The 12,546-nt window shown below is 46.5% G+C and overlaps 1 protein-coding gene across 2 annotated transcripts in view; it reads left to right on the top strand.

Moving 5' to 3' along the window:
• Positions 1-12,546, top strand: part of MED27 (mediator complex subunit 27) — a 219,647-nt gene that overhangs the window by 68,738 nt on the left and 138,363 nt on the right. For both annotated transcript variants that reach the window (XM_040225447.1, XM_040225445.1), the window contains exon 3: positions 584-714. In XM_040225447.1, coding sequence (XP_040081381.1) covers positions 584-714 — 131 coding nt within the window. The remainder of the gene's footprint in view (positions 1-583; positions 715-12,546) is intronic.

The raw sequence follows: 12,546 nt of genomic DNA, 5'->3' as shown, positions 1-12,546 counted from the left end.
GTTATGTTTTTTATTACAAGCAAGACATGACAGTAGCAAGAGTTCCTAGAACTAATTTTTTTTAAGGAAACCCACTGGATCCTCTTTTTGAAAAATGACATAAGCTTTAAAACCATTTACATAAAGTGGATGTGAACAGAAGTGAAAAAAGTAAAAAATTACCACAGTTCTCCTTAGAAATACACTGTTAACCTTTTGGAGAGCATGCGTTAACCTTCTGGAGAACGTTTTGAAGTACCTCTTTGTTTACAATACCTTTTTTAAAAAATTCAACAAAATGATGTTGTAAAGTTCTTTATGTATTTACCCAATTTCCCTCTTATTATTGGGCGTTTAGGTTGGTTTCAGTTCTTTATCATTTTGTAACGCCGTGACGAGCATCCTTATTCATGCTTGTTTTCCTGCTTGTCTGATTATCTCCTGTGAATACATTTCTTGAAGCAAGATGTTAGCAGGTATATTTGAAATTATTAAAAATGTTCTGAGCTGGTAAGATGTATCAAGTATTGATAGTTTAATAGCCTTTGTCCTGCTTTTACCAAATGTTATTTTTCTTCCCCTTTTGTTTGGTTTTCCTCTGCAGTTGCAGTACCACGCAGGTCTGGCATCTGGCCTTTTGAATCAACAGTCGTTGAAACGTTCCGCTAACCAGATGGGAGTGTCTGCTAAACGTAGACCAAAGGCTCAACCCACGACTCTCGTCTTACCGCCTCAGTGAGTGATGGGTTGGAAAAAGTTCTTTCGTCCTGGGTAAACTCTTAATTTGTGCTTGTTTTTGGCTAATGGAAACTCATTTTGGCAAGATCGTTCTTTTCTTGTAAAAACATTTCTGTCAAGATTGGAGACCAAACATGTAGGTCACCTATTTTGCATAGGTCTTCAAAGAAGCAGTTATAATGCAATTCCTAGTTTACCTGGTCTGTGTGTGTCTCTAGGACTTTAAGATACCTCATGGCTTATTCTTTGTTTCCTTTCACACTCCCAGAGTTGGCAGAGTGTGAGTGCAGTTCTCTATATTTCACAAATGAGCCCACCGAGGAGCACGTTTTGATAAACTGCAGGCCGTCTAGAAAATCTGGTAGCACTGGGATTAGAATCAGTGCTGGGCTCACTTGTTCTTTTTTAAAAGAGTAATATATGTGCTCTTCCTTTTCCCAGTAGGAGAGAGAGCAGACGCTGTAAAGTGTACGTTCGGATGGATGCTTTTTTCACGTGTCTGCCTCTCTGTAGCTCCCCACTTCCAGGACTCCCTGAGAGCTCTTCTCACGTTCCCACCCTGTACACAGGCTGCCACCTCCCTAAGCTGACCACTGTCCTGACTTCTTTGAACAATTAATTTGACCTGTTCTTGAACTTCATATAGATGCAGTCACACATCATGTAATCTTTTATATGAGTTGTCTTCACTGAACGTAATATCTGTTAGATTGCTTGTTCTTTTTTGTTGCTGCATAGTATTCCTTTGAACATGCCATAGTTTTTCTACCCTTTGGATTGGCCTTTACTCGAACCCTCAGGAGTTGAGAGCCATGGCTCACTCAGTGATGTAGAATCATAAATTGAACACACCAGTCTTTGCTGGCGGTTTTTCCATTCCACACACACACTCCCCTGGAAGGGGTGCTGCCTCCCAAAGGCTTGACCTGATTTTTAAACACATTGCCCAGCTCAGCCTGTTCTCCTATTATACCCTCTTTCCTTAATATCCTCAGTTACAAACTACATTTTGAAGTTTCCAGTCTGAAAGGGGTTTGCAGGGGAGACTCGGTTGTTTGCCTTTACACAGGATCTCGTTTATATTGTGTTTGGTTAGCAAATATTTATCACACCTCCTGTCTGCCATGCACTGTCCTCAGCTTTGGGGATCCAGTCACAAGCAAGACAGACATGGTCCCATCTTCCCAGAGCTTTTGATTTACTGGGGAGGAAAGGCAAAAAGCAAGTACCTCTAAGCAAATAAATAAACTAGTACAGTAATTTCTGGTTATGATAAGTACTTCTGAAGGGAACACATAGGATGGTAAGGAGGGGAGGCTGCTTAAAACAGGTGGTCAAAGAAGGCCTCTCCAAGGAGCTGGTGCTGGGGGAGACTTGAGAACAGGGAGGAGAAAGACCAGTGAGGAGCTGGGAAGACTACAGGGGATGATTCTGGCGGCGGGGGGGTCTCCTCACCAGTGGATGCTCGCAGCCCGCCATTTGTATGACTTTCAGGTTTTCTTCACCAGCAGCATTTGCTTCCAGGGTGGGATGAACATAACCAGCTGGCCTCCAGCAAGTTCCTTTTTGTCTGCCACACACACAGGCGCCATCCTTTCCAGAGACAGCAGGGCCAGCTTCCTCGAGTGATGCAAGAAAGAGGGAGTTTTCACCATTTGGCCAAAAGCTTCCTCTGTCTGATGCTTCGCACATGTTGACTTGGCGATTCTACACATCTCAGCTTTTGGCTTTCAGAAGTCTAGTGGGCTTATAACTTGTCATCCTCCCTGCATGGCTTGTCCACTGAGGCAGGATGCGTGGTGAGAAGTGAAAGACTTTCTAATGGCCCCACAAGACTGGAGCCAGAAGTGTTTGTTGCTAACTCTCTCCCGACAAAAGTCAGTTCTTAGTCCATCTGTTCACCATTTGTTAATTTGCATTGGCTTGAAACCTGTTTACAGGTGACATGCTATTATGAGGACACTTAGAAACTATTTTAAGCAGCAAGGCAGTCAACAGACTCTGTTCTCATGCCAAGAAAAAAAAAAACTGGGTGTTCACAACTGTCATTATAAATTTATAATAAATCACTCAAAATACTTAGTTTCAAAGAGAAAAGTGGTTCCCGTGCCCTAGGAACGCAGTGCTGAAATGATTTCCTATGCTTGATGCCTCTTTTCCTGTGAAAATTGACTGCAGCCTTTTCATATCCTTGAGCTTTGTGGATTCACATTATCCTGACATCCCTTTTTAGAGCAGCTGTCCAGTAGCAGGATCTATAACTAAAGGACATTCTGTTCGCTTTTACTGAGCACCTACTATGTGCCACTTACTGTGTTAGTTGTCAGGAGTAGAGACACCAGTATATGGCATAGCTGCTGACCTAATGGGATCATAGATTGTAAAAAAAAAAAAAGAGAGAGAGAGAAACTAGTAATATATACATATTGTAGATTTTGAAAAAAAGGTTATTAAAGAAAAAATAATAGTGCTGTCACCCTGATAAAGTTATCATTAAAGTTTTGATGTCTGTTCTAGATTTTTTTCTTATGCATGTGTAATATATAATTTTTAAAAACAAAAACCAGCCTTTAAGAAGAAATGTCTTGTGATACTGTTCTGCGTCACATCCCAACATTTATCGTAGTTGTTAGGTTTTAAGGTAGTATAATTTGACCCATGGAGTATTTAAAATTGCCTGTTAATCAGCCGTGTTGTGGTTGTATCTATAGGACATTTCCTCATTACAGAATTCTTACTACAAACATGGTATGACCATAAACTTTGTCTTTAAGGAAAAGCCTTGTGAACTCCCTTATAAGATAGCACCTAAATGCTCCAAGGTTGCTGCATTTTCATCTATTGCTACAAGACAAATTGCCCCCAGACTTAGTGGGTTTAACGACAATAAACACAATCACCCATATTTTCTGTGGGTCTGGAGTCTGGGAGTAACCTGGTTCAGAGCCTCTCATAACATTGCCGTCAGATAGCCAGGACCACAGTCATCTGAAAGTTGGACCAGGGTCCAAAGGCCACTTCCAAGGTGGTCACTCGCGTGGCAGGCAGTTTGGTGTTGGCTGTTGGTGGGAGACCTCAGTTCCTCCCCACACGGGCCTCTCCGCAGGCTGCCTGAGCGTCCTCTGGACATGCGGGTGACTCTCCCAGAGCAGGCGCGCCAGGCAGAGCTTGTCCTTTTTATGGCCTCACCTCAAGGTGTGTAGCATCGGTTCCACCTGTTCTGCGGATGAGAAATGAGCTGCCGAGTCTGACTGACACTCGTGGGGAGGAGGTGAGGTGCTCTCTTCTGAAGGGAGTGTCCAAGTTTGCAGACATGTTTTAAAACCACCACGATCGCCAAAGAGGGGAGACACTGCACAGAGGGTCGGGTGGTGGGGCCTGTGAGCCCCGTTCTTGTGTTTATCCAGCAGGTATTTACTTGGCGCCTACAGGTGCTGGGTTCTGTGCTCCGAGCTGGGGATTTGGAAACGAAGAAGACAGGATTTTGGCTTTGGGGATGCTCCGAGTAGACACAGAGGAACAGACGAGCAGCAGGGGATGACCAGACTGCAGCTTCATCGTCAAGCCTGCTGGGAACCAAGGGCCGGATCCTCACATGCCCTAGAAGGCCATGGCAGCGCCAAGAGAGGCCATGCGGGCACCAGACTGACCGAATCTCTCCGCTGCCGGCCAGGAGGGATGGAGGCTTCCTCGTGGAGAGCTAGGAGCTTTCTTGCATAGGCCTACAGAACTCTGGGGAAAGGGTTTATTTCTAAACAGTCAAGGAGGCGGTTAAGGGCCAGGGGCTGGCCTCCTCCCCCGCCCTCCCCTAGAACTCTGTGTGTCTGTTAGTGCAGAGGCGCTTGGGTTTCTGCGTTGGCTTGTGTCAGCAGTTGGGTGGCGTGGAAGCTGCTGCCCCGAAGCCTCTTCCTGAGCGTGCTGAGACCACAGTTGTGGCAAGAATGCAGGAGATTTGTACCATCATTGATGTGTTTGTTTTTAAAGTGCAGTTGGCTTTAAAAGCAATAGTCTTTGAAGACTCGGATTCCATGCCTCACGCACCGTCTCCCCCCCGCCCCCGCCCCCGCCAAGTTCCCAGAGGATTAGTGATTTGTGGGATTAACGATTCATATCTTTCTCCCCTTCCAAAGACGCTTGTAAGGAAACAAGATGCTGTTCGTGATGAAAGATCTCTGATCCTATATTAGCGTTCAGAGGGCCCTGGTGAAGCGACCTCACTCCCAGATTCCCGAGTGTTCTTCTTAAGTCTTTTGCAGAAGAACAGACACTATCATTTTCATAAAGGAGGCTGTGTCCCCCGTTGCTGGGTAAACATTGTTCGCCTTTGACCTTGTGGGACTGGGCTCAGTCTGGGAAGTGGCTGTCACACTTGACTGACCTGTATGTTGCATCCGGAGATCCCTGTGTGTCAGCTGGCGCCTTATTTCCTTGTGCTGTCGAGGATGGCAGCTTCAGCCCTATGAGACCTTGCTCCGTGTACTCTTGCGGCAGCGTAGGGTGTTGGTTTTAATCACTGTGGCCAAGTCACACACAATCAGTGTGATTCCTGTGTTTCATCAGAGGTGAAAGAGCCTTGTGTGTTCTTATTTTGTGCATGTAGATCTCATTCTGTTTTTTTTTTTTAAATACTTATTTTCATTTATTTGGCTGCACTGGCGTCTGGGATCTAGTTTCCCAACCAGGATTCAAACCCGGACCACTGCATTGGGAGCTTGGAATCTTAGCCACTGGACCACCAGGGAAGTTCCAGGTTTCACTTAGGTTTGAGGGGAAAAAAAAGTTATTTGTTTTACAGAAAGGTTATTTTTAAAAGTATTACCTGCCCCCCCGCACCCCCCCCCCCCACGCTGGAGGTTGTGATGCCAGGCGGTTTCTGGGTATCACTTTATGGTTTGTGAAAAGGTCCTGCCTGTGAGACTAGGGGCACTTCAGAGGCCGCCTTCTCTCGTCACTGGGGATGCGCCGGCCCTGCTCACAGCCCAGAGCGGCCCTTCTGCTCATTCGCTGGGTCCAGTGCCCCCTCACCCGCTCCCAAGCATTTCTGCAGGGCCTCCTGTTTCTCTCCCACCCTGTCCGTGTTCCCTTTCTCCTGCTTCGTTCTTGGTGGAATGGAAATGGGCGAACCCCAGAACCATCTCCTGGGGGAACACCGACTCCTAGTACCTCCTCCGTTCAGCTTCCCACCCCCACTCCTCTCTACGGCACAACTCCTTGAAAGACTCGACTGCACTTGCCCCCAGTTTCTCAGCCGCCCCAGGCAACAAGCATTCTGATTCCGATCCCCGGTCTCCAGTTTTGCCTCTTCTAGCACTCCCCGTGAACGGAGTCATGCGGAACACAGTGCCTTCTCCCGGGCTGCTTTTGCGCGACGTGATGTTTGGAGATTCATTCATGTGTGGGTCAGAGCTCTGCTCCATTTTATTGCTGAACAGGGTTCCCAGCTGTTCTCCGGAGCGCACTAGTGGCACTTCCTCACCATTCGGCGTCCGCCTCAGTGTTGTCCCATGCCTCTGCGGGTGCGGGGCATCTTCCTTTCCTGCTCCTGCTCTTGCATGACCTACCTGGGGTTTGAGTAATAACGATGCACAAAAAGCACGTGCCGGCACAAGTGTTGCTGGGGAGAAATGCCACCGATGGAGGCAGTCACTGGCATAATGACACCGCTTGGCCACCTCGGGGTTCCAGTGTTTGAGCAGCAGCGTGTCTCGGTTCGGCCTCTGATTGGGTTCCGGAAGTGGACCTGAAAGAGGCTCATATTCTGCCGCTGCCTTGCACACTAGTTCCCGAGAAGATCATGGACTTGAAATCACACATGGTGCTTGTATAGGTGACTGGATTCTCTAAGGCACCTGGTAAGTGCTGCCTCTGCTCTCGAAAGGGAGAGGTTCCTATTGTCTCTTACTTAACGTGAAACTGCCAGGAGACCCGGAGAGCAAAGCGGAGACGTGGATCCGTGCTGGGTGACAGTGATGAACGAGGGGCCCCTGCTCTTCGTGGTCATTGACGTTGAAATTGAGAAAGGCAAATATTTGCCAGGATGAGCATACGAAACCCGGGTCTCTTCCTGTAGCTTCCTGGCCATTCCATCATTCTCTCCTGTTGCTGATTTTCCCAGACCTTTTCTATGAGTTTTTTTCTCAGCCGCACAGAGATAGAAACTCCAGGTTTCTGTGTTTGCTTTGCTATTACAGAAGCCCTGATTTAGCCGTCATTTGATAGTGACTGTGACCCTGCTTCCTTGCAGCTACCTAACCCTTCTCTTGATTACTTGGGCTTTGTTTTGCCACCCGGGGATCTTGATATTTTGTTGAGGGCAGCATTTAGTTGTATGTCGATAGGTTCATATTTAAGTGCTTCACCTTGGATGGTGAGAGGAGCCCTGAACAGGAGTGTTTGGCATCTCTTTTCATGGGAGTTTAGTTTGTCTCTGAGCAGAGGAGGCTCAGATGATGAGGCATCCACCTGCAGTACAGGAGGGGTTCAGCCCCGGGCTGGGAAGGTCCCCTGGAGGAAGACATGCCCACTCCAGCATTCTTGCCTGGAGAACCCCACCGACAGAGGAGCCTGGCGGGCTACAGTTCCTGGGCTTGCAAGGAGTTGGACATGACAGTGACTAAGGATTTTTCATTTTCACTTTCAAAGCATCAGTCAGTATACCACGAATGAGAAGCAAGCCGACTGATTGCCGTGAGTTTTAGAAATATACGGCATCACCTCCTGTAATCCCCTCGTCCAGGTTGCTTATTTGCCAGGCCTGCACTCTCTGGGCCTCAGCTGGGGAACAGAGCCAGTGTGTTGTTGGCTGTTCTGAGTGTCCCCGAAAGGAAACAGAACTTTGCAGCTTTTAAGTTTCCTTGAGGTTGGCAAAAAGTCATCAAAACTTGAGTAGAGATTCACAAAATTCCCCTTTCCCCTACTGGCATGTATTAAGTAACAATATTCATTAGATACCACTGAGAGGCTGTGTAATAAAGAAATAATCCTAGGCCTTGGTGGCTCTCACTCTCCAGAAGAGTTGAAATTGAGAATATAATTAAAGATTAAAACATTGTTTGCATTCTAGAACATGGAGAAATCTTCCTCTCCATTGTGGGACCATATTAATAAGGAAGAGATCAGTTTCCAATAACCAAGACCACAGAAGCTCATTTATTAACATCAGTCATATTGAAGCTGTCTGACTTGTTACTTCTTTGTCTTTTTCCTACAAGACTGGAGCTGTGTCCAGGAATAGTGAGGGATACCAGCCTTATCTCAGAAAAGAATTTATCAAAATCTATGCAGCATCCTGAATTTGGATGGGAGTGTTCACAGGGAAAGGGGGGTAGCAGAGGATGAGATGGTTAGATCACTGACTCAGTGGACGTGAATTTAAGCAAACTCTGGGCTCAGAGTGGAGGACGCAGGAGCCTGGCATGCTACAGTCCACGGGGTTGGAAAGAGTCAGACACGACTTAGAGACTGAACAACAGTTCAATTCAGTCGCTGAGTCACGTCTGACTCTTTGTGACCCCATGGACTGCAGCATGCCAGGCCTCCCTGTCCATCACCAACTCATGGAGTTTACTCAAACTCATGTCCATTGAGTCGGTGATGCCATCCAACCATCTGATCCTCTGTCATCCCCTTCTCCTCCCACCTTCAATCTTTCCCAGCATCAGGGTCTTTTCAAATGAGTCAGTTTTTTGCTCATTGGCCAAAATATTGGAGTTTCAGTTTCAACATCAGTCCTTCCAATGAATAGTCAGGACTGATTTTCTTTAAGATGGACTGGTTGGATCTCCTTGCAGTCCAAGGGATTCTCAAGAGTCTTCTCCAGTGCCACAGTTCAAAAGCGTCAGTTCTTCAGTGCTCAACCTTCATTATAGTCCCAACTCTCACATCCATACATGACTACTAGAAAAACCATATCCTTGACTAGATATACCTTTGTTGGCAAAGTAATGTCTCTGCTTTTTAATATGCTGTCTAGGTCAGTCATAACTTTTCTTCCAAGGAGTAAGCATCTTTTAATTTCATGGCTGCAGTCACCATCTGCAGTGATTTTGCAGCCCCAAAAAATAAAGTCTGCCACAGTTTCTGCATCTGTTTACCATGAAGTGATGGGACCGGATGCCATGATCTTAGTTTTCTGAATGTTGAACTTTAAGCAACTTTTTCACTCTCCTCTTTCACTTTCATCAAGAGACTCTTTAGTTCTTCTTAGCTTTCTGCCGTAAGGGTGGTCTGAGGTTATTGATATTTCTGCATGTCTGAGGTTATTGATATTTCTCCCGGCAATCTTGATTCCAGCTTGTGCTTCATCCAGCCCAACATTTTTCATGATGTACTCTGCATATAAGTTAAATAAGTAAGGTGACAATATATAGCCTTGATGTATTCCTTTCCTGATTTGGAACCAGTCTGTTGTTCCATGTCCAGTTCTAACTTCTGCTTCCTGACCTGCATACAGATTTCTCAAGAGGCAGGTCAGGTGGTCTGGTATTCCCGTCTTTCTTGGAATTTTCCACCGTTTGTTGTGAGACTGAACAACGGCACCCTCTGTCTGGCTCTTCAGGTCTGTAATTCACTGTGTTCCTCTGTTTGTCAAAACATAATTTCCATGCTGTCAGGTTCAGCCAGTTTTTTATGCAAAGAATAAAAGGTTGATAGGAACTTGTGTACCTGCCTGTGTTGAGGTTGTATCACTGAGGCTGGGAAAGAGGCAAGAACATAAAATCTTGTCAGACCATCTCGACACAGTGACAGAAAGAAACCTTGGCGGTCAGATACCTTGTACGCCGAGCTCCTTGCAGCCCACTGCACCCTGAACTGCAGAGTGGACTCAAAGAGCCTGAGGCCTTGCCCAATTGGATTGTAAAAGTTTAACTGCACAAGCGCCGTTTCATTTTCTCTCTCTGCTTTTTTGTTGCTGTTCACATTTGTTTGTTTTCCATTTGCCTCAAAATCGAATCCGAAGGCATTCAAGGCCGAGGGTGCAGGATCGTCTTCTCGTGCATCCAGGCGCCGCTGTCGCCTGTTCTTGCTCTTTAGAGCTTTTGAGGGCCCAGAGAAGACACTGTCAGTAATAGTTCTTGAAATGTCCTTTTCTATGTTTATTGCTAGTGTTATTGGCAGGTGGAGGAGGAAAGTGTCTTTCTCTGTCTGTGGCATTGGCTGGGGAGGGGAAAATGTGGTTCAGTGACTGGGCAGAAAGAAACTGTCCGCTCCCAGCTCTGTACAGCTTGCATTTGGTAGCCAAATGCCTCTGCCTTTGCCACTCTCTGCCTTGTGTTTTGTTGAGACTGGAAACTCCTTGGGGACCAGGGATCCCTGCATCCCCTTCCTGCCCAGTCTTGGCTCACCTGAGTGAACCAGCCCTGAAGGCTAGTTCCTCTCTATGCTTCCCTCCCCGCTCCCCGCCCAGCTGCTGAGGCAAGAATGTCTTTTTACAAGATGTGCTGGTCATCATCATTTGTACTGCTCATGGCTCTCAGTAAACAGGAAGCATTGAGCATTGGGTATTTAAGTGGATGGGAACCAGGACTTCTCTACTGGTTAGGAGTCCACCTGCCAATGCTGGGGACGCGGGTTTGATCCCTGGTCCGGGAATGTTGCATGTGCCTCAGGTCAGTAAGCCTGTGCTCCGCTGTGACAAGAGCCCGCGCTCCAGCCCGCACATGGCAGCTAGCAAGCAGTCCTCATCACCGGGCCTGGAGAAAGCCTGAGCACAGCGACAAAGACCCAGCACAGCCGGAAGTCAAAGAAATCCGTGGCTGAGCACCAGATGCAGGGGTGCCTGCAAGTGAGCATGCGAAGATGCCTCTGCTGTGTGGGACACAGGACTGGATCTGCAGGCTCCGGCAGCAGGCAGGGCCCGAAAGGCAGGCGGAGGCCTCATAGCGACCAGCGCGGGGGCAGCAGGCCCTGGGGGCTCATGAGCAGGGCCGGGTTGTGCAAAGCGGTGTTTTAGGACAATTAATCAAGTGGAAGAATGCAGCTAAATAAGGTAGTCCTTTGTAGCTGTTAAAAAGATAATTGGTTCATGTTACTTATCTTTTATCCCTCTGTTTGGGCAGGAGAAAAATCTCCAGGAGAAATAAACGAGGAATCCCTCATAAATATTAATGTAAAAATCTGTCTATGGAGAATAAATATAGGGACATTTTGCTTTAAATGCTCTATGTCGTTGTGCTTCATTAGCATATGTGTTGTAAAAGATCCTCCTCTCCCCTTGAGAAAACCGTATTTAGTTCAGCTAATAGCTGCCTGCTGAAAGCCGCAGGTTGTCAAGATCCTTGTACTTCAGATGGCCAGGAGAGCTGCCGTGCCCGCGCGTCAGCCGGCCGGTTTCCTGGGCTCACCGTCCTCAGGAGTGCTGGGCCCCGGCAGGAAGCCAGCAGCAAGTCTTGGATCCAGTCTCATTTTTTGGATCCTTTTTTGGGACCTTTGCTTCATGCCTGGTTTCCTAGTGTGTCCGTGTGCACATGTGAGTGCACATGTACTTGTGTTTTGTACTCTTCCGTTTGCAGGCATTCACCAAGCCCTCTCTGTAGGCTGGACATGTACTTAATCAAGCTGGCACTGTAAGGTGTTCAAGTACTCCTGTCTGTGTAAACAGATAGAAAAGAGAATGAGTTGCCTGTGAAGCTGGTTAGGTTGGAGGCACCCACAAGCCTTGGGAGAAGCAATATGGACCTGCTTACACGCCATGCCTCCCACTTCTCAAAAGTGTTGGGGAGGGGACTTCCCTGGGGGGGGTCCAGCCAAAAAGAAAGTCCTCTTCATTATAGGGGACTAGAATGCAAAAGTAGGAAGTCAAGAACTACCTGGAGTAACAGGCACATTTGCCCCTGGTGTACAAAACGAAGCAGATCAACGGCTAACAGAATTTTGCCAAGAGAATGCACTGGTCATAGCAAACACTCTCTTCCAATAACACAAGAGAAGACTCTACACATAGACATCACCAGATGGTCAATACCAAAATCAGATTGTTTTTATTCTTTGCAGCCAAATGCGGAGAAGCCCTATACAGTCAGCAAAAACAACACTGGGAGGTTACTGTGACTCAGATCATGAACTTCTTACTGCCAAATTCAGACTTAAATTGAAGAAAGTAGGGAAAACCACTAGACCATTCAGGTATGACCTAAATCAAATCCCTTATGATTATACAGTGGAAGTGACAAATAAATTCAAGGGATTAGATCTGATAGAGTATCTGACTAACTATGGACGGAGGTTCATGACATTGTACAGGAGACAGGGATCAAGACTATCCCCAAGAAAAGGAAATGCAAAAAGGCAAAATGGCTGTCTGATGAGGCCTTACAAATAGCTGAGAAGAGAAAAGACACGAAAGGCAAAGAAGAAAAGGAAAGATATAGCCATTTGAATGCAGAGTTCCAAAGAATAACAAGGAGAGATAAGAAAGCCTTCCTTAGTGATCAATGCAAAGAAATAGAGGAGAACAATAGAATAGGAAAGACTAGAGATCTCTTCAAGAAAATTGGAGATACCAAGGGAACATTTCATGTAAAGATGGGTACAATAAAGGACAAAAACAGTGTGGACCTAACAGAAGCAGAAGATATTAAGAAGAGCTTGCAAGAACGCACAGAAGAACTGTACAAAAAAGATCTTCATGATCCAGATAACCGCAGTGGTGTAATCACTCGCCTAGAGCCAGGCATCCTGGAATGCGAAGTCAAATGGGTCTTAGGGAGCATCCCTACAAACAAAGCTAGTGGAGGTGATGGAATTCCAGTGGAGCTGTTTCAAATTCTAGAAGACGATGCTGTGAAAGTGCTGCACTCATATGCCAGCAAATTTGGAAAACTCAGCAGT

This window comes from Oryx dammah, unplaced genomic scaffold (assembly GCF_014754425.2).
Source record: "Oryx dammah isolate SB20612 unplaced genomic scaffold, SCBI_Odam_1.1 HiC_scaffold_25, whole genome shotgun sequence".
Classification (NCBI taxonomy): Eukaryota; Metazoa; Chordata; class Mammalia; order Artiodactyla; family Bovidae; genus Oryx; species Oryx dammah.
The sequence above is the reverse complement of the archived record's forward strand: the minus strand, read 5'-3'. Positions and strand labels throughout refer to the sequence as shown.